This window comes from Nelumbo nucifera, chromosome 1 (genome assembly GCF_055504915.1).
Source record: "Nelumbo nucifera cultivar China Antique chromosome 1, China Antique-T2T, whole genome shotgun sequence".
NCBI classification, from domain to species: domain Eukaryota; kingdom Viridiplantae; phylum Streptophyta; class Magnoliopsida; order Proteales; family Nelumbonaceae; genus Nelumbo; species Nelumbo nucifera.
Window position 1 is genome coordinate 214,829,250 of NC_142649.1, and position 21,551 is coordinate 214,850,800.

A 21,551-nucleotide genomic window follows, 5' to 3' on the forward strand; every position below is an offset into this window, starting at 1 on the left:
TTGGAACACTCCGAAGCTCAAGTTAGTGCTCTTGAGAAGGCAAGGGAAATTAAGAATTTTAATACTAGAAAGCGCAAGAATCACATACCCTCTTCTTTGTGAGATGGGGGCCTTTTATAATCACCCTGTACACTTACTTCCATACCTCTTCCAGTTCGGGTATCATTACCTCTGCCAGATCGGGTGTCATTTCCTCTACCAGATCGGGTGTCATTTCTTCTGCCAATTACCAGTTCGGGTGTCATAACCTCCACTGCCAGCTGCTAGGGCCACCTCTGTTTGTCTGAGATGGCGGTGGTAGGTGGCCGTTGGATGGCGGCTGTCATGTGTCGGACCCCTAATCAGTCAGGTGCGCCGCCTCCGTGTACGGGTCTCCTGAGCGTCAGGTACGGTTGTTCAGTCAGGACACTTGGAGTCGAAGTGGCATGCGAGGTGAAGTCTAGAGGCAGTTCGGGTCTTTGCCTTTTGTGCTTTTTGCAAGGCTCAGAACCTCGAAGGGAGAGCTCAGGTTCCTCCTTGGGGAGCTCGGGAATCTTCACCTCGGAGCTCGGGTTGTAGGTTCCCCCTTTGGGGAAGCTCGGGACTTCTCTCGGAGTTCGGGCTGTGGGCCCACTGTTGTGCCGAGCTGGCGCTTCTGTCAGGTCACTCTTGATTGCTTCCACGTGTCGTACGGCCAAGGGGTCGGGTCAAATCTTCCTCCATCACTATGGCTGTTCATTCTACAGTAATAGAGTCCACTTGACCACTTGAGCAGAGAATACAATGACAACTTCGCCCTTTCCATCCCTGGCACGTACCTCCATGCTTGATGACCCCAGAAAGCTACCCTGAATCGTAAGCTCCCAATACAATGCGTTTCTCCTCACTCTTCTTTAACTAGGCCATTCCAAAAGTGAGTTTTCTAATTTTGGAATCCATCTTAATGGCCTTTTCATTCTAGATACTCGAGATGTAGCTTTCTTATTAAAGTGTTGAGTCCAAGGATCTTATAGGTGCCATTAGATGGTGTGATGTTAAAATTCTTAGATTGACATGCATGCAAATATGTGTTTTAATCTCAGAGAAGCCACTTGGTGCAAAAATTCTGGAGCTTATGTCTGTACTCAGTCTATCCCTCCTAAGACCCTGGATATTCAGGTTCAGTATTTTTTTTTCAAGCAAAAGAGTGGTGATTAAATTATATTGTGAGTAAAGTTGTACAAGGTAGCATGTCCATAGTAGAGTGCCTTTGATGTTTACAAGCATAATAAGCTAAAAGATGAGCTAAAATGTTCTTAGTTCTAGATATGTAAATGAATTTTAAATCCCTAAATTGACTTTGGAGATGCAAGATTCATCCAAAATGCACTTGATTGATCCATATGCGTTCCATTACTAGAAGATTTAACTTTTTTACTATTACTTTAGCATCCAAGAAAACTCGCACTGATTGGCATTGCAACGCTATAGTAGCTTCTAAACTCTTGATGGCTGCACGAAGCTCTGCGTCATAACTGTCAATGGCTCTGCAGGCTGACCCTTGGGCTGCAATGATCTGCCTATCATCGATTTCTTGATGACAAAATCAATGCCTACATTGTCTGCATGTTGATCATAAGATCCATCAGTGAATTCTAGATAATGGTTCTCAATTACTGGGCTTAGGGACAATGCCTTTAATTTGTCTTGACAAAGAATGAGACATGAATCAACAATTATTTCATTTGTTTTATCCACCAAAGAAACGGGATTCACATGGGCAATCTTTTAATGCAGGTTCAGCATTGTGTACTGTAATCAGAATTGGTATTTTATGGGCACCTAGGAAATAGAGGCATCGATTCTATTGTCGATAGCTTAGCTAGATATTGTGTATTGTAGGATGGGAAGGAGAACATCGCACAAGGGTGTATGTGATAGGTAAGAAGGGAAACTAAGGATTTGAACTTATGATTATGATTTATGAAATAAAGAGATTCAGATCTAAATAAGAAGAAAAGAAGAAAGTGAAGTACTACAACATTAGAGAGAAAGGAAGATCACCCTCTCACCCACAACTAGGATTCTATTCTAGTTGGGTAGACCTTGTTGTTCATTGGCTGGATAGACTGATGGCCCAGCTTATCTTCTTTGAAAGGAGCTCATCAGTTTAGTATACTACTTTAAAAATTCACATTTCCCTCATTTGTAACATTAGTGGCTACCCCTAGATCGCCATGAATGTGCTCATTTCTAATTCGTCTTTACGAGCCTTTTCATTCATCTACTTAATATCCTTGTCTCTATTTTACTAATTTTATTTTATGTACATGTTGCTCCTTGCATATCCAACACCTTAATCCATACATTACAAAAAAAAACCGTCTTTAGCTGGCGGTCTGCATTCGTCGGTACAAATTTCATGACCATCGGCATTGACTTAACCCGGCGGTCTTTCTTTCCTGGTATAGCCACCGCCGGCAAAAATAGAGACCGCCGTGTTATCCGCATAAAACTGCCAGCATAGGTGGCACTAACTTAGGCCATTGAATTGAAGCATAGCCGGCGGTTTGTCAAAATTTTCAGCTTATCCCTCCTTGTACCAGCAGCTATACATCGTCGGGAAAAATTAAATAAAAAAAATCTTTTTAAAAACCAGCATTGGAAACTGCCAGTACAAATAAAAGTAGACTGCCAGCTAGATTTGAAATTGCCATTTGTGTCGGCATTTCTGAACCATCGGCTTAGGTTTTGCCTAAATTGGCCAGTTACTTAAAGTGGCGGTCTGAACTGCCAGTTACATTTGAAATTTACATTTGTGCCAGCGTTTCTGAACGCTGGCTTAGGTTTTGCCAAAAATGGCTAGTTACATAAGGTGGCGGTCTGAACCGCCAACTTATATCATATCTGATTGCCACACGTAGCCCAAGGTTCAAAGTATCGTTACATATCGGCCCATATCGACTGATACATATCATTCTGGGAGCCTTTCGATACACCCCTATAGTGGGTGTATCGGGGTCTGACCAGTTCAGGGGATGGAGGGGTCCTAAACCGTCTCCCCTAAACCAGTTTTGAAAAAAAAAATTAAAAAAAAAGTAAAAAAACAAGTATCGGCATATCAGGCATATCGATATTTTGAACCTTGACATAGTCTTATTTATGGCTAAACCGACAAGTAGTTGACCGTCGGCTTAGAGCTATATTTTTTTTATATGGAAGGTTAATTTCAATACTTTTTTTTACACCTTCAAAAATAATACCTCGATGAGAGTAAAGAACACTCCCTTGTTTATAAAGTTTGTATTCTCTCTCTTTTTTATTTTTTTAAATAAAAAAATAAAATTGATATTTAAGACCAAAAAAAAAAGAATATTTTTGGCAAAAATTAAGTGGGGAAAGATGCATTCAACCCCTTGCACCACAAAGATTGCAAAAAGATATCCAAAATCCCAACATGGTTTAATCTCATGAGTATAGCCTAAACCTCCATCTCTATATACAGTAAAATATCTCATTTCAATGTAAAAAATTATTAAATAAAAACAATATGATAACAACATAATATACATTTACAAGCCAAATTTCTTTGGTCGACAAAATCCTGGCATCGACACCCGTTGTTGTTGCCTCACCCTCCTCTCCTTCTCCTTGGCTTTGGTTTCTCTCTTCACCTCTGCCTGTAATTTCCTCAAGTTTTCCATTTGCTGTCTTCTCTTCCTTTTGCTGCTTCTTGTGTTCCAGCACTGATGTCTCTGGCTAAGTCTGCCAACCATTGAGAAAAACATGGCATGGCATCCCGTTCCTACAGTTAACATATTCCCCCACACCCTTCAACCTTGCTGCATTGTTGAAATATGCCGAACAAATGACTTTCCTCACAACATCCCAGTCAGGCCCACATGTGGTAAGTGGAATTTTAAGGTTTTGAGTATGTCCAACAATTGAGACCTGACCTCCCTTTCCTTCCTCAACCCTTTGGCATGCAAGAAATGCTCATTACACCAGTCTCCCCAATACTGGTTTGCTTTCCACAGTTGATACACATTGAGTAATGTCAGGTGATCTGATTTTGGGACAAAGAACTTCTCCCTTGATGCATCACTCTCCTCTGCCCTATCTTTAGGCTGGAAGAACACTGATGGCACTGACAAAATCGAAACAATTGTCAGCACCTCATTCACACATCCTAATTGTTCCCCCATGAGGAGCATCTTAGCAAGTGATGGGATCCAGTGGGAACTCAACCATCTTTCAGGGTCTCACACAGTACTCCATCTGTCATGTACTGTACAAATTAAAATGCCAGGGTTTAGCTAACAAAATAAAAGAAAAACGAAAATATGAATGGACTACATAATCAATTGGTTAAGCTATCCTATGGAACAAGAAAAACATCATCGTGGAACTTGATAATTTTTTGGTTCCATTGGTTAACTGACTATTGGAATGATTCTGACTGAACAAACACAACTATCTAGCCTAGGTTGTGTGTAGAGGTGTCAATTGGACTCGATTTGGTCCAACCCAATCCAGTCCAAAGTGAGTCCACTTACAAATGGGCTGGACCCAATCCAGCCCAAATCTAATACAAACCAAATCCAATCCAATCCATTAAAATGTAAATGGATCGGATTGGATCCAATCCAAACCGAATGAAATATCAGAAATTATATAAAAAACAGAACATATAAAAAATTACAAAAATATATTAAAATGAAGAAAATCTGAAAATTACAAAAAAAAATATACCTTTTTGGCATTGAAAAAGCACTTTTGTAAAAATGTTTTGATAAAAGTACCTTCATAAAAGTGCTTTTCTAAAAGTGCTTTTGTAAATGTACTTTTATAAAAGTGCTTTCATAGAAGTGTTCCATTGGTTAAGCCAAGTGAAAACATTACTACTGGTATAAGATCTGCTACTAGCTAATTTTTTGGTTCCATTTTATGTTTGTGAATGATCATTTTCAGCTCAGAGGCCTCACCTGCAATAAGTTTAGAAGCCAGTACTCAAAAGAGCAAATTTTCGCATAAGTCTACACAGACATTCAGCCAGAGGATAAATGTTATGTCCATGTCACTAGGCAGCAGTGCAATGCATTCAAGACTCAAACAGTGGATTTCTTAGTACATCACATCCATGAGCAAAGCAACTAACCTTAACTATCTGCACAGTAAGAATGGCCACCCATACAGAGACAAGCAGAGTAAGTTCTTTCCAGTAAATGTTGTCCATCACGGGAACCTGGACATTGATGACAACAATAATAAAGTCTAACTTGAGAGTTTTCATGATCAAATCTGCAAATAACTTTCATATACGTACACTTACCAGAATTACCTGGTCATCCAGCGATGAAGATGGACCACCGGGTAGTGGTTTGTAATCCAGCCCAGGACCATCTGAAGTTCAAAACATAAGTTAGTAAGTTACTGATCTAAGATGTTTATCCTTATCCTTGGAACTCATTAGGGTTGTCAATGTGTTGCAGATCAAAACCAATACGAACCCGTTATATATGGTATAGGTCAGCATTATGTGTCCCAATTATAAATGGGTCAGGATTGGTTTTGGTTGTGCTGAACAAAAATCGGATCTTATCAGGCAAGACTTGATGGTCCCGATTACAGACCCCATTTGGTCTGGTTTAGAACTGATCTGTACGTGTATTTGATCAATCCCCCCAACTAAGGATGAAGTTTTGCTGTTTTATTCATTATCTTGTATTTTCAGGAGACTTAATTCTTGTAAGAAGCAAGAAGTGCTTGTTTCATAAGGGAGAGATGGAAAGACTTTTTCACAGAAACTGAAATCCACTCAAATAAGTCATGTATACAACCCCCTTCCACAGATATTTATACATAGTTAACACCCCCTTTTCCTCACCCTTACTAATGGTAATTCAGTAGCTAACAAAATAGTCAAGGGACCTAGAAGTTTAAGTACTCCTCTTTCTTTTCCTTGTGATTCTACCTTGATTATAATTAGTCACCCTTAGAGGTGCTCCTGCATCAAATCCCATGCTCTTAATCTAATGGATACAAGGCAGCACCAGTGAATTAGGAAAATATGGAAATCACCATTCACCTATTCCAATAATGCAATATCATTTACTCCATGATGTGAATTCTCAAGCACCCAGTAAACCTGATTGTATTGTGGCCCACAATTTACATTGCTATAAACTATCTTATCAATTATCATCTAGGATTAGAACAAACAGGTCATAAAATAAGGGTAAATAAACTCAGATGATTTGGCATGCGCATAAGAGAGAACTCATTGCAGCAGTAGGAAGGAGCAATCCAATGCAAAGAAGAAATTGGTTGAGGTATTCAGAAAAGATCTAGGGATTCACTATATGAAAGATGAAATGAGTGAATGTAGGAACAGGATTTGCACAGCAGGCCCCATATGATTTAAATGAGAATTTGTTAATTTACGCACCTTGTCTTTTTATTGGTATAAATACAAAACTACCTTTTATTATAGTAGTAACAAAGTTGTGCTACCTGTCTGTCCTACTGTGTCACTTGACAAATGACAATGACAACTATGCAAACAAAAGATAGAGCTTCAAGTCTCAGTAGTACCCCATGATGATTGCATATTCTTCTACCCTTAAATGTATTGAGGTTGGATATCCACTTCGTGCTGCCAGAACAGCTAGTCATCACTTATCACATTGATAACACTGCTTACTGTCTAAACCAATGCATATCAAGTTCAACTTTTCTCTATTGGAAATTAATACTTTAAATTAGATGACACTTGCATTGGAAGAGGGCGACAAGAAGAAACAATCATTCTCATTGTCAAATGTCAATTTTTCTTGGTACATTCAAGGAATTCAGATCGAGCATTTGGGTTACCATCTGGTAACTGTTAAAGAATGATCTGAGTAGATGGTCTTAACTATCTAGTTAATTATATTCTTTTAAATGGTTAAAAAATGAAAAAGAAAAGCTTTAGAGAAATGTTATATCATACTGAATCCTTATGCCTCCTATGGGACCTTGGTGTTAAATGCCATGTTGTGGGCTTAGGTTGCCCTGTTTTATTATGATGGATGTAGAAAAAATAGCTTCTTCCAATAACCTGCTCCCAAACTAATGCTGGTAGCATACAAAAGAGTCTAGCTAATGAAACATATAAGAAAAGGAAACGATAGCTAGACCGGAAAAACAGTATTTAATGCAAGGGAGTTAAAAACCTTTGTTGTCATTTTCCATATATTAAGAAGTTGCAACAAAGTGAACAGACATTTATAGGCATAAACTGCATCTCTTACCGCAATGATGGGTACCCCCACCTTGTGGATGACGGTGCATCTAGACCATTTGATGATGAATATGAAGAAGGAAGCTCAATTCCAACATCTAAAGCAGCATCCCAATTTCCAGTCTCTTCAAAAGATCGAATCAACCTTGTAGCTTGGAGGCCATCCATTGCTGGCATGCAGACATCCTGCATGCAAGTAAAGTTGAGTATGTTGGTTGTTCTGGTTTTCCACACTGGAAAGCTCTACTTTGGTAAATAATAACAATATTTTACAACTACATTTTTCACATATAGAAATTTTATGCATTATGGAATACTAAGGAAAGAAAATTGGGAAGGTGTGTTTTGCACTCGTTTCAAAATGCTTATTTCTCACTGATGTCTTCAGTAGCTCTATGTCTACTTCCTAATTGGCATCATTGTGTTCTAAATTATCTTAGTATTTATAACTGCCACCTAAATGCCAAAAACATTATTAACCAGTCCTTTATATTGCCTAACACAGAGAATATACCATTTCTTTCCACGCATAATACATTTAATAACTGATGAATGATTATCTGCAATTGCAGTTAAATGTAGCCAATAGCCCTCTTAAAAAATATTCTTTCATATTGCATTGCAGTTTTAACTTCAAGGGGAAGAACATAACCACCTTGTGTATGATGAAAAACAATCTAAATGAATGATTCTGACACTGCTTAGCATCTTCACAGTCCTTCAAATGAATAATTCTGTAATAGTGTAACTCCCCTCTGTCCAAGGTTATTTCTTCTCGAAGTTGAAAAATTCTTTGACCCCATTTTTTAAAGGAGTAAGTCAACCCATTCCCAAAATTGAGTTGCTATCTCTAGACATAAAACCACATCTGATCTGAGGTATCATAAAATTCCATAATCAGGACATTGTGATCATATTCTCCTGTTCTGACCTCAATGTGGATCATCCTCAACACAAAATTTGCAAAATAATGGAAAATTTCATCACTCACTGAGATGAGTAGCACTTAATATCAAAACACTATAAAATAATGAAAATTTCAACTAAATAAAGATGACTAAAATAATCAAGACATTAAAATATGAGTCTCCAAGTTGTAGAATAAGTTGTATCCACTGCTTTATGAACAGAGACAAACTAATATGACAAAGAAAGGCACATTAGAAATAACACTCAGTATGAAAAATATTATCCTATAGCAAGTATACGTGTACTAAAATGGTGGTAGACCTTTTCATAAATCTAGCTAATTTTCAAAGCAAATAATACAACCATGAGGTTTGAAATGATTACCATTAGAATTAGATCATATTTATGGCATTGAACAGCACACACAGCAATTTCAAGGGCCAGGATTTCCAATTAATACCATTTGGAGCAGGGAGAAGAGGCTGCCCTGCTATTACATTTGGCGCAGCAAGCATTGAATTTGATATAGCTCAACGTCTCCACTCCTTTGATTGGGAACTTCCCCTAGTATCAATACCAAAGATTTGGACATGACCGGGGTATTTGGTAATATCAATGCACAAGATATGAGATCTGATTGTTGTTTCCAAACCGCACTTTGTCACAATACTCAAGTTAAGAGATTAGATTACACAGGATGCCTTATAGTGAGTAGCATTTGACAGCAACTCAGAAGTTGGATCCATAGGACGAACGAAATGGGGGAGCCGCCTGGGGATTCTCGAGGTGCTCCATCCTTTGTTTCGGTGGTTGCCTCCTCCGAATCCTTTTCGTACGATTCTTGATCCATCGGCGGTGTATATTCCATTGAAGGTCCCTTTGATCAAGTGAGGAGAACCTGCAGTTCTGTTCTCAGAGGAAGATATCGAGAAATCTCTCTCCCTTCTTCAATTTTCCTTGGTTGGAAAATGTTCAAGCTTCAAGGAACTCTTTTTGTCACTACCCTGAATACCCTAGGGTTTGGCTGCGAGAGGTGGTTTTTGTCAAGGACTAGATTCTTAAAATGGACGCCAGGTTTGGAGTTAGGGTGGGAACTTTCGATTGTGCCATTTACGATCAATCTGTACAATGACAGGTACCTATGCTCGATTGCGCAGGTAGCAGGACGAGTTCTGAAGGTGGATCCGACCACTGCTCGTTTGAGTAGAACTACGGCGGCTAGGGTTTGCGTGGAGGTGGATCTGTTGAAGGAGAACCCTAGTCGTGTTTGGATTGGGCTCGGAAAAGAGGGTTTCTGGCAGAGAATAATTTATGAGAACCTATCCTGCTGCTTTAAACATGGCCATGGTGAAGGGGATTGCAAATCAAAAATCAAAAGATCATCGTCAAAAGCAGAGGGAGAAGTCGCCAAGACCAATGCTACTTCAGTTTCAAAGCCGGTGGAACAAGTACTAGTTCCCAGAAGAAAACAGACTATGAAGCAGATCTATGAGGAAGTGCAAAGAGCGCCTACTGTTACCACCGTCTCAGTGGTGATCCCTGCTAATGGGGTGCGAAAATCCTTTGCATCCAAAGATGATATTGGTGTGAATCCTGTTTGGCCATATCTGCTAGCCACTCTCTCTTCTAGAAAGCCAGATAGGTTATGGATTAGAGGATCTGAGAAATTCCAAATTGAAATTGGATGAAAGATTTAATCACTAGGGACACAGTAAGGCCAACAAATCTGATGCTGAGTTGCTCAACAAAATTAATGAAAGAATAGAATGTTCCTCTTGTGCGCTTTTTGAGGACGAAGCTGGTTTAGATGTGGAGGCGAACTGGACACAGGTGGTTCGCAAGAAAAGGCCTCATAAGAAATACGTGCAGAGTGAGAACAGGCAAGTAACTAGATCGCAGACATGCCAAGGTAAGCCTACTTCTAATTGTTCTCAATGAATGGTCTTTTCTAGAATATCCGAGGGATTGCAAATGATCCCTCTATTACTCACTTGAAAAAACTCTACAAGTTGCATAAATTAGGTGTGGTGGTTGTGGTTGAACCCATGACTGGGGATGATAGACTCTCTAGGAGACTTAACATGACTGGTTTACTTATTAATATTAGTAGCAAAATTGTTTTGTTTTGGAATAGTTTTTTCTCTGTATAGTTGATAGAGGACTGCGATCAGATTTTAACTATGAGAATGATTACTTCTGCCAATGAGGCTTTTATTCTTTATGTAGTTTATGCCAAATGTGACCGGTTGGAAAGAACATTTCTCTAGGACAGAATTCAGAATTTAGCTTCTTGAATCTCGGAACCTTAGCTGATAGCTGGTGATTTCAACGTGGTCTCGTGTAGAGAGGAAAATGTTGGAGGGAGAAGTCCTGATGTCTCTACAATGGAGGATTTTGTAGATATGATTAATACAGTGGGTTTGGTGGACTTGGGTTACTCTGGAAGCAAATTCACCTAGTGCAGTAATAGGGAAGGTTTGGATTGTGTTTGGGCTCGATTTGATTGTGTTTTGGTAAACTCTAGCTAGGCTCAATCTTTTCCCTTGAAACCGGTAAGCCATCTTAATTGTACTTGTTCATATCACTGTCCCTCGGTTTTCTCTGTTGAGGAGGAAAGGCAGACGGGTCCTAAGCCGTTCAGATTTCAGCAAATGTGGCTATCTCACCATACTTTTCACAATGTAGTTAGGGACTACTGGAATGAAGATGTGCATGCTACTCCGTTGATGAGTTTATTTCTCAAATTACATAAGTTAAGGAGTAAACTCAAACAATGGAACTAGGAGGTTTTGGGGAATATTCATTAGGCAGTGAAAGAGGCAGAAGACAAAGTTCAAGGTGCAGAAATGAACCATTTACAAGTGAATTCAGCTGACAGTCTCATTGAGCTCAGGGAGGAGCGGAAGAAGCTTCATGAGATACACAGATTAGAGGAAATTTTCTAGAGACAAATATAGATTCAAGTGGCTGAAAGAGGATGATAGAAACTCCAAATTTTTCCATCTATCTATAAAACTGAATAGCATGAGAAGCAAAATTTGCAAAATCAAAAACCCGATAGGAGACTGGATCACAAACCTAGAGGAAATGAAACAGAACGCAGTGAACTACTTTTGCAGTGTTCTGTCAGGGGAAGGGGCGGATTGCAATGATGATTTGTTTGAGGTTATTCCGTGTGTGGTTAATTAGGAAGATAATGATATCTTATTGATTGTTCCTTCAGAGACTAAAATCCATGAGGTGGTCCACGCCATGGATAAAGATAGTGCTCTAGATTCGGATGGCTTTACAGGACATTTCTTTGTCTCGTGTTGGGACATTGTTGGGGTTGACGTGGTAGGGGCTGTCCATTACTTTTTTAATGGTGACCAACTCCCGGTGAGTTACACTTCCTCTTTTATTACTCTCATTCCTAAATGTAAAGTTCTTGAAAGTTTTACAACCTTTTGCCCCATAAGCCTAGGTAATTTTTGCTACAAAATTATTGCAAAAGTTGTTACTAAGAGGTTAGTAAATATTTTACCTAAGTTGATTTCACAAGAACAGGATGCTTTCATACTGGGAAAAAATATCATGGATAATGTGGCATTGGTATAGGAAATGGTTAATGATATTGAAAGAAAGGCGGTGGGGGGAATGTTGTGTTGAAGCTAAATATGGCCAAAGCCTATGATTGGCTGAACTAGGCCTTTCTCTTTGTTGTTTTGAGAAGGTTCAGTTTCAATGAGACTTGGATTGAGCTGGTTAAAAAAATGGTTGATAATTGTTGGTTTTCAGTTCTATGGAATGGAGGAGTTGTAGGATACTTTCAATCCACAAGAGGGTTATGTCAAGGGGACCCTCTGTCGCCTTACCTGTTTATCATTGCAGAGGAAGTGCTAAGCAGAAATTTATCTAAGTTGGGTGAGCATCATCCTGTAGGTGTTTATGTTACTCACAGGGGCTATCCAGTTATCACTCAGTCTTTATGCTGATGACGCCATTATTTTCAGTAGGGGATCCAAGCAAGTGCTAGCGAAAGTCATGGAAGTCATCCGGAGATATGAGAAGTGTTCGGGTCAACTGGTGAATAAGACAAAGAGTTGTTTCTTCACTTCAGCAAAAGCATCTCATAGCAGAATCCATATTATCACCTTAGCAACAGGTTATCTGCATAAGAAACATCCTTTTATTTATCTTGGTATTCCAATTGGTAAGGGTCAAGTGAAAGCATAAACCTTTGATGATATAGTGTAGAAAGTGGTGGCCAAAATCTCTGGTTGGAAAGGGAAATTGATTTCAGCAGGAGGTAAGGTTGTTTTAATCAGACATGTCTTAAGCAGTATCCCTATATATTTGATGTCGGTAGTGGCAACACCAAAAAGTGTTATTAGGCGTCTAGAACAATTGATGAAAGGCTTTTTATGGACTAATTCTGATTTAGCCAATTAGCACCATTGGGTTGCTTAGAAAAAAAACATGAGACCTCTCTCTGAAAGAAGCCTCCAAATTAGAGTTTATATGATGTGCATAAAGCTCTTCAGATGAAGTTTCTGTGGTGGGTGCTCTTTCACAATTCTTTATGGGCTGATTTCTTTCGAGCCAATGTATTAAAACATGGTCACTTTTATACAGTCATCCCTCCTTGCTACACTTCACATACTTGGAAGGTTAACATGGAATTAAGAGGTGAATTAGTTCATTTTTCGAAGTGGATGGTGGGGAGGGGAGAAATCAGCTTTTGGTTGGATAAGTGGACTACAGATAGCCCCTTAATTAATAAAACCCTTCAGCATGAAGGGGCTAAATTTATAGTTGAGGGTTTGTGATGTCCTGGATGAAGGAGTTTGGCGCCTAGGTCAGGTTTGTGGTTTTCTAGAAGTGGATGTCCTAAATAGCATTCAGGGATCTTGTATGAGGCTCTCTAACTGCCACGACAAAATAGTTTGGCTAGCTAAGGTGAAGGGAGATTTTTCTATGAAATCGGCTTGGTCATTTTATAGGACTACTCATCCTTCTATGAACTGGTCCAAGGTGGTTTGGAATGCTCTATGCCAACCAAGATAAGTTTCTTTGTCTGGAAACTTATGATTGGGAAGGTCGGAGTGGATGTTGATATTAAGGAATTGGGAGTTCCTTTGGTTTCCAGATGTGTGTGTTGTCATGACCCTTTAGAAGAAAACATTAATCATTTGTTGGTGCATGGTTATTTAGCTCGAAAAGTGTGGTCCTTCTTCAACAGAATTTTAGGGTTGCCTTTTAAGGGGAATGAGAGTATTAAGGAGCTTCTTTCTAGTTGATTTTTAGCGACATCGGCTAGGAATCAATGGGCTGTGGTGGTAGGGTTAATTGCTTGCTTTGTAGTTTGGGAGATTTGGAAAGAGAGAAATAGGCTCCAAGTTGGTGATTTGGGTGGTAATGCGGTGGCCCCATGAGGTTTCTTCTTCTTTAACTTTGACCCGTAAGGTGAACTACAACCAACAGCTATCCTTCATGGTTTGAGGTTGCGGATCCAATCGATCAAAAGTAGAAATATTAAAGTGGTGCATCCGATGGTGGTCTTAAATGGTTTTTTGAAACTTAATATTGATGGCACTTACAGAAGAAACCCAGGCCCTTCATAGTGGAAGGGATATTATTAGAGATGGAAGAAACAGTTTTGTTTGCTTTGGATTTAAATAAGATTATGGTAGAATCGAACTCCAAAATCTTGATTGATATTCTTAACGGAGAGTGTACAACCATGGAAGCTTTGGTTTTAGTTGTTTCAAGTACAGGAACTTAGGAATAAATTGGATTTCTTTTGTGTACATATTTATAGAAAAGTTAACCAACCGGCAGATGCTTTTGCAAAGCTTGGTTGCTTATCTTCTCAAAAAACTGTTTATGACTACACAAAAACTCTTCCTTTCCATGTCTAGAATTTGGTTGTCACAGATGGTCTAAGTCTTCCTTTTCTGCAATCTCGTTGATTATAGGTTTCTCGGACCCTTAATGTTTATATGAGTCGGGTTTCCACTGTATAGTTTTGAGGGGTAAGGCCTTACGTCCCCCCCTCCAAGGTTTTTATGCATATCAATAAATTTGCAGTGGCCACCCCTCCACCGGGAGTAAATTTTGGGGCCAAAAAAGAATAGCACACACAACTTCAACTATTATTCACAACATCTATGTTGTGTCCCAACTGCTTCATCATTGACTATGTCACCATTACATTAATCTTGTCTTCTACGAGTAGAATTTTGGACTTAAATGTTGAATTGGGAAGTTCTGTTTTGCCACTAGACGTGCTGTGGAGGCTTATCTTTGATTTCTCATGCTCCAGCCTCTCAAATGTATTTGCAGGCTTGTTTGACTTTGCCACTTCACCAACTTCAGTGCATGTTCTTTCCAAGTGATAGGTCTCCATTTTAGAATCCTTAATTTGTCCATTTGAATGAACTTGGCATTGTTTGCCTCTACCAGTGGAATTTTCATTATCAGAGTCTAGATTCTGCTTTGATGAACTTTCAGGTTCGGATGATGTCTCTCCACCATCAGCCATGAACAAGCATCCTCAAGTGAAGCCGTCTCTCTTGATGTGCAGTTATTAGAAGGGAATGCATAGGATTCCTCTGACAAGCCATTGAGCTTATTGGGAAAACCATATCCAATATTGTTTGTTGGTGCTTTTTGTGTCCTTGTAGATCCAGCAGGTGAGAAGAGAGAACCTAAGGTGGCTGGTTGAAAATAAAAGATGCCAGAATCTGTATCATCAGTATTGGCATCAAATACACCTTCATGTTCATCCATGTACGAGAGTTGATCAGGATCATCAGAATGCTCCTCTTTGGGTGAAATTTTATAAGGTAGAACAAATGTAATTGTAGAACCAGAGTTCACGCGGCTGGTCACATTAAGATGACCTCCCATCAACTCAACCTGCATCCCATGCATCCAGATTGTCAATCAACGAAAGAAACCTAGGGAGAAGATGCTTAAGAAGACTGAAATTTTGCATGATTAAGCTACAAAATTAGACATAAGATTGACAATCAGTTCATTCTACAATAAGCCGCTTGCTTCAGCTAGAGTTACCTAGATCGAAAATGGAGGAAGAGGATAGAGGTAATGGGACTTAAAGTTGTATCAACTCAGGTATAAGCTTCAGTAGAAATGACAGTTCATGCTGAGAGAATTTGGGCCTTGTCATCACCTGAATCTGGCCATCCCCTTCAGTACAGCTCTCCTCCCCCTCTACTGCAGGCTTGATGAAGTCAGAAACCGCAGTCGTAATCTCTTGAACCAGATCCACAATCACCCCATCGATACCCATTAGATATTGCATGTATACCGCTTCAGTCACATTACTGAGACACAAGAATAAGCATCAATACACCTGAAATGGAACCTAATCACAAGAAATCTGTTCTACAGTCAAGAAATCTACAGATATACATAGACCGAGTTTAGCACAAACAACTCAGTGAGTCCTCAAGCATTTATATATCCAGCAATAGGCCAAAACTGGCTATTGAAACCTGTCAACCAAATAGAAGAAATCCTACTTTAACACTGTTTGAAGAAAAGGAAACTTACTTCAATGGACCGTAGGTTAGGAGGGTAAGATTTTTATCCTGTTTATAGCTCCTGGGTTTCTGAATATAGCCTTGACTTGGGATACGATCCCTTGCAAGCCATTTGCCAGGCACAAATTTATGGCTTCATCTAAGGAGTTCCTTCTGACATCAGGGTATATTTCGGTCCCTCCATTTGTGGGCAAGTATACGTGGTTTTGATCAAGGACAATTTTAAATAACATTTGCTTCAAAAAGAAAGGGAAAGAAAGATAATTAAGTAACAGGAAAACAGGGTGTTCTTACAGGGTATGTGCTCTACAAATTTCTCACAAGCAATGCTGCATCCAGATGAAAAGTTGAGAAGATGATGAGCTTCATCCAATTGAATGTCAACACAGAACTGAAGCTTCTTCCACAGGCAACACTTAAAAGTGGAACACAGAAAAGAGGAGAATTCGTCTTATCCAAAACCATCATTCTGGTTTTGGATTTGACACAGAAAGTGGAACATGTGAGCTATCTCAATGGCCTTGCCACTTTGGATTTCTCAGATGAGTCATCAATTGGGTATGAACTATATATTAAGTGGTGACTACTTTTCACTTGTAAAGCATTCTATGATCATCATACAGTTCTTGATTGTACAAGCTTTTGGTTCTAGAATTGTGGCTTTCAGTATCTAAATGGAGCACAACAGACATGTAAATAAAGCAATGGACCAACTAACCCTAGGACTTAAGCTTAAGGGACAGTTGAGATAATGTACTACCATTTAACACCTCTAAGCAGTAAGCACTTAAGTAGTTTCAAGCTTTCAGTCAGCTTTAACATTGGGCAATTGATGTCCTGATTGCTCCTCTGTAAATGGATTGGTTTACCAACCAATGGAATCATCTTTGGAAGTTGTTGAGCATAAATTGGAAATCTTAAAAGTTCATTGAACAATGCATGTAGGTTGGAACAATGGTAGACATTTGAAGCAAAAGGGTATGTTCTCTACTCTACTTTGGGTTGAGTTCTCTCGTTTAAAGGAATTCATGGCTGAGAGTGCAACCAATTGGGTCATTTTGTTGCTGGAATTTGTGGTGTGTCTGGATTTGCATCAACCAGAATAAATACTGTTGGGCACTACTGGTACTGCACTCCAGTATTGATTTTTGAAATGTGTCGTCTTTCCATTGGATATTGGGTAAGTGGTCCAGAGAATCAGGACTGTGGAAGCTAAGAACATCATATCGATTGGGGGTACCAACTTAACATGCATGGGCAGGAATATTCTTATGTTTTGTTTTTGAATATGAAGTGTTTTATTAATAATATCTCAATGCATGGTAGCAAATATGCCCTACCTCAATCATAATAATTTGTTCCTTATTCATTATATGACCCCTCAATGCTCTCAAATCTAAAGGAAAAAAGAGCTCTTAGTGATTAGGGTTTTTACAAAAACATGTACACAGTTGGCAAGGTTGCCCCCTGATTCAGACAATATATAAATATACAAAACAAAAATAATCCACCATATATAGCAACTTGCAGGAGCATTGTCTGTGTATCTAATGGCAGTTATTAATTCATTACTCAGCACACATAACACAGAATTAACATTATTGTAAAGCCATCTACTGTTAATTATACAGCACATGGATTCCTGACAGAATATAAGCTAGGGTTATGGTTCAAGATTCTTTCTGGGTCTTTTTCTTTTTGGTTATCTTGGCTGGATTAAAGTGAACCAATCCAATCCCTCTGTGGATAGTATTAAGTTGGTGGGTCAATCCCCATTCACTTGGATACTGCCAGAAGAACCCCAATTTTGGGCCTCACTGAGATGAGCCAGATCAGATCCAGCAGATGAAAAATAAAGATTCTTTGGGGGCTGGGGGGCTTTGTGCTTGCTTAGTAAAGCAGAGGTCTCAGAAGACTGGAAAAAAGAAGCTAAAGCATTAGACACATCCTAAGACCTTAAATTCCTCCTGTCCCAAAACATAATTGATCTCTTTTATGGGCATCAATAGTCTGAAACTCCACCAAAATGTTTAAGGGCTTCAAGTAGATTGTTCTCATTCTAGAATCATTCAAACTTTAGTAAAGTTCTGGTTTGAAATTGAATCTTCTCTTTTTTTTTATTTCCTTTCTTTCTATGCTTACATGTAGAGGGGTTTACTTCTTTGTAGTTTGGGTCCTCTGTCCATGTAACTTGAATCCTCTATATATTCCAATTGGTCTGATTGGTCCGTCCGCACCCAATAGGCCTGATTAATAATAGGGTTGGTTCTGGTTCTGTATGTAACAAACTCTATAGGGTCTGAGTCGGGGCCGGATCTCTATATTTCCTAATTGGTTCAGGACTGATCTACCATGACCAGCCCAGAGCTGATGCATTGATAGCACTCTTTCATATCTGGGCATCATAACTTCTGTAGTAAAAGGCAGGATGAGATAAAACTGATTGACTATTTCTTGGCCATATAAGAAAGAGATACAGACATGACGGAGGATTTTACCAATTCAAGAAAACGATATTCTTATCATGCAAATAAATAGTCCAACCATGCAAACAGGAAGGAAAAACATGTATTCAGATAATTGATGACCTCGTGATAATGATCAAACATTGAAGGAGTCCACAATCAGATGTGAGTTATTCTCCATTTCATGATAGTGATAAAACATTGACAGAGTCCCTCATTATCTACTTCATACATCACATTGACTATGTGAATAGATAGTTTGCTGTTCAGTTTTGTCTATAATGGTGATGATGAGACTATGAATTGGACATTGGAAACCTTTCTGATAAGCTGTCTTTGTGCACAGACTAAAAATATTGGGCAGTCTGACCTTGAATCAAATTTTCTCCCTAGAAATGTGGGATATTTGAAGCTACCGCAAGAAATTTGACGTGAACTGTCTCATATATATCATGGGGAAAAGTGATTCAAGCCCAATAGTTACCCAAATTCATCAATGTTTGACAGATACAAGCATGTTTCCCTCTAGTCATGGCCTCAAACTATCTGGCCCTATTTATATCAAAAGAACCTTTCAAGTTTTCAACTAGACTCATTGAGAACAAAAGTTTTATCTGTCATGTCGGTGAAGTGAGACAAAAACTCAATTGAAGAAGGAAAACTAATCAAATAAAAAGAGTTGCTATCTGAAAGGAGCTGAGGATATAGGTTTTTATATAAATATAGAAGACTTAAAAGCCCCTATATATAGCTCATTTGTTAGACGTACTAACTACCCTTTAGAGCATAAGGACCAGCTGCTTGTAAGGTTCAACATATATAATAGAGATGTTAGGAAATGTATTTTCAACAAGAGTCTTCTGAGACTTGTTTGAGAATACATTTCTTTGTTTGATATCTTTCAATGGAATACACAACAGGGTGTAGCCCATCCCCTAACCCATAACCCCCCCCCCCAACCCAGGTGCAGGTGGGATTTGATCCTAAGTCTCTGCTACGACCAGCAGGAGACCTTAATTACCAATCAGCTGGTTGGCACCTTGCATTTGAGAATACCTCTCATGGTCCCCAATATCAACCCAATGAATCACCAACCATGGCACCAATTTGATTCATTTTTGGATGATCAATCAAAAGAACCGTAAATCTAAGAACGTACAGGGGACGGTCCAGGTTCGAAGGTCAACAAGGAAAAACAAGGGTTATCGCCCTGCTATACTTCTTAAGTTTTTTGTTGTTTTTGGTTTAATTTTTTGGATGGTTCTTGATGTACCTTTGAGGATCAGGTCACCTGCCACCTGGTTATTCTTTTGCAATAATAAAGCTTCCTTCCTTAAGAAATATCCATAGTAGAGTCTAACTTGGGTATCATCCATCAGTTATGTTAATGGAAGGATTTGGGTGCCATAATTATCTTGAATGTAGACCAACATCCCTATGAACAAGGCTTTTATATCTAAGGGTCTAAACTTGAACAGTTGATAATATGTGATTATGTAACATATACAACATTTTTGCCCTTAACTCACATCCCCTTTGCCCACAAACTCTTCTCATTCCCTAATTCATAGGAAAAGGTCCTACTCAAATATGCCACTAACTCTCTCTCTCTCTCTCTCTCTCTCTCTCTCTCTCTCTCTTATCCCCATTAGAAGGATATAGGGACCTTTTTAATTATGAGGTTTAGCATAGTTAGGGACCAAAAGAGAGTAATTTTGGGTAGTCATGCTGGTCAGTATAGCAGCAAAATGTTCCCCAGTACATCATGTTTATGGTCCATGTACTTGGTCATTGTCAATTGTCATCCCTTACAGAAAGCAGAAATATTAGTCTTATAGGAGTAAAATATTTTTTTACATAAATTTGAGAGTTACATATATTTATTATTCTTCGTTTATCAATAAATTGCCTAAAACCATTGAAATATTAGTATACTTGGGTATACTTGGGTCTTTTACATAATGGGATGATTAGATTGTGACATTTACTTAGAAGGCCCCCAATGAGTATACTTGGGTCTCCAAGCTTGATAACAAGCTAAGATTCAATTTCAGGGTACTGTTATGCTGAAAAAAAAGGTCATCCATCCATCCTGAAACAATATCCTCTGAAGCACTAAAAATTCAATAACTTAATCTGTATACTAATCATTACCAGAAAACATGATATGCATCAGAAAACACAAAATACCATTATGATTTCAGAACTGTGTAACTTCACCTGATTTGTTGTTGTTTTAACCACAAGCTTTTGTGATTCTTTATCCACGCCAGAGTTATCAAGGCGACGCCTAGGTGGGCGCCTAGGCAACTAGGCGCTTTCCAAAGAGCGCCTCGCCCAAACGCCATATGTTTTGCGCACTAGGCCCCCACCCAGAGACTTAAGGGGGCGCCTACATGCATCTAAAAAAATTATTTTTTTTTAAATTTATTAATTTGATATTTCATTGGTTGTTGTATTCTTTTAAAATAAGCCTATTACATTGTATCATTTTAGTATTAAGAGAACTATACATTGTATCATCTTAGTATCTCTATTTTCTTTTCTAAACCCTTGTATCACAAGGGTTTTGGTTCGACCGGAGAGGGAGGAGAACCGAACAGGCGAACACTGCAAGCTCGAGCAGCCCAGCTCCATCACACCTTAGTTCGAGCAGGTAAGTTGATAACTTCAGTTCTTCTTCTTCTTCTTCTTCTTCTCAGATTTCAGTCGAAAAAACAGGCGCTCGCTAGTCCTTTTCTTTTTTTTCAAAAAAACAGGGGCTCCGCCCCTATACTCCTCATCCTCCCTTTCTCCACTGCTTCTTCTTCTTCTTCCACCCCATGAGTCCAACTGTTCTCAGTCAGTCACTCTCACTCTCTCAGTCATCAGTCCGCCCCATGAGTCCATTTTTTTATTTTTTGTTTTTTTTTTTTTTTTTTTTGAAAAAAACAGGGGCTCCGCCCGACTCAATCAGTATTTCAGTCATGATTCACACTTGAATCATCTCAGTTTTTAACAGCCTAAGCTTCCAAACCTACTCTTCTCTTCTTCAATTGTTCTCTAATCTCTTCTTTAATTCTTCTTCTTCTCATTCAAATTTTTTTATATCATTAATATATATGATTATATGGCTAATTTTTTTTTATATGGATGAACTACATGGCTGAAACTTGATTCAGTGATTGTATGGCTGAATTGGATTCTCTTCTTCAAATGTTTTTTTATGGTTGAATTACATGTCTGAAACTTGATTCATTGATTAATTGATTTTATATATATAGATAGATAGATAGATAGATAGATAGATAGATAGATAGATAGATAGATAGATAGATAGTTAGTTTAGACTCCTTTGTATTGATAATATTTTATATTTTTAGCTTTTTATATGAAATTTATACTCATTTT

The 21,551-nt window shown here is 38.7% G+C and overlaps 1 protein-coding gene and 1 long non-coding RNA gene across 20 annotated transcripts; one reads left to right on the forward strand and one right to left on the reverse strand.

Annotated features, from left to right (window-relative positions):
- Nucleotides 1–3,397: 3,397 nt before the first annotated feature.
- Nucleotides 3,398–20,710, reverse strand: LOC104604685 (sulfite exporter TauE/SafE family protein 3-like). Of its 19 annotated transcripts, none has more exons than XR_016081070.1 (6): nucleotides 15,324–20,710; nucleotides 7,272–7,426; nucleotides 5,300–5,361; nucleotides 5,117–5,203; nucleotides 4,944–4,994; nucleotides 3,398–4,246 (listed from the first exon to the last, which is right to left on the reverse strand). XR_016081070.1 is itself a non-coding variant. In XM_088896162.1 (6 exons), the coding sequence occupies exons 2-6, from the start codon at nucleotides 7,288–7,290 to the stop codon at nucleotides 4,202–4,204; spliced, it is 264 nt and encodes an 87-aa protein (XP_088752288.1). In that variant the 5' UTR covers nucleotides 7,291–7,426; nucleotides 8,534–8,674; the 3' UTR covers nucleotides 3,398–4,201. The 19 variants fall into 19 exon arrangements, 5 of the variants coding, with proteins under 5 accessions (XP_088752288.1, XP_088752287.1, XP_088752286.1 ...); XR_016081072.1 differs by having other exon boundaries at nucleotides 5,117–5,208; nucleotides 5,291–5,361; XR_016081071.1 differs by having other exon boundaries at nucleotides 5,117–5,232; nucleotides 5,291–5,361.
- On the forward strand, nucleotides 9,924–16,365 carry LOC148804495 (uncharacterized). The gene is made up of 2 exons (XR_016081074.1): nucleotides 9,924–10,058; nucleotides 14,474–16,365. It is a non-coding gene; the product is annotated as an uncharacterized LOC148804495 (long non-coding RNA).
- Nucleotides 20,711–21,551: the final 841 nt, after the last annotated feature.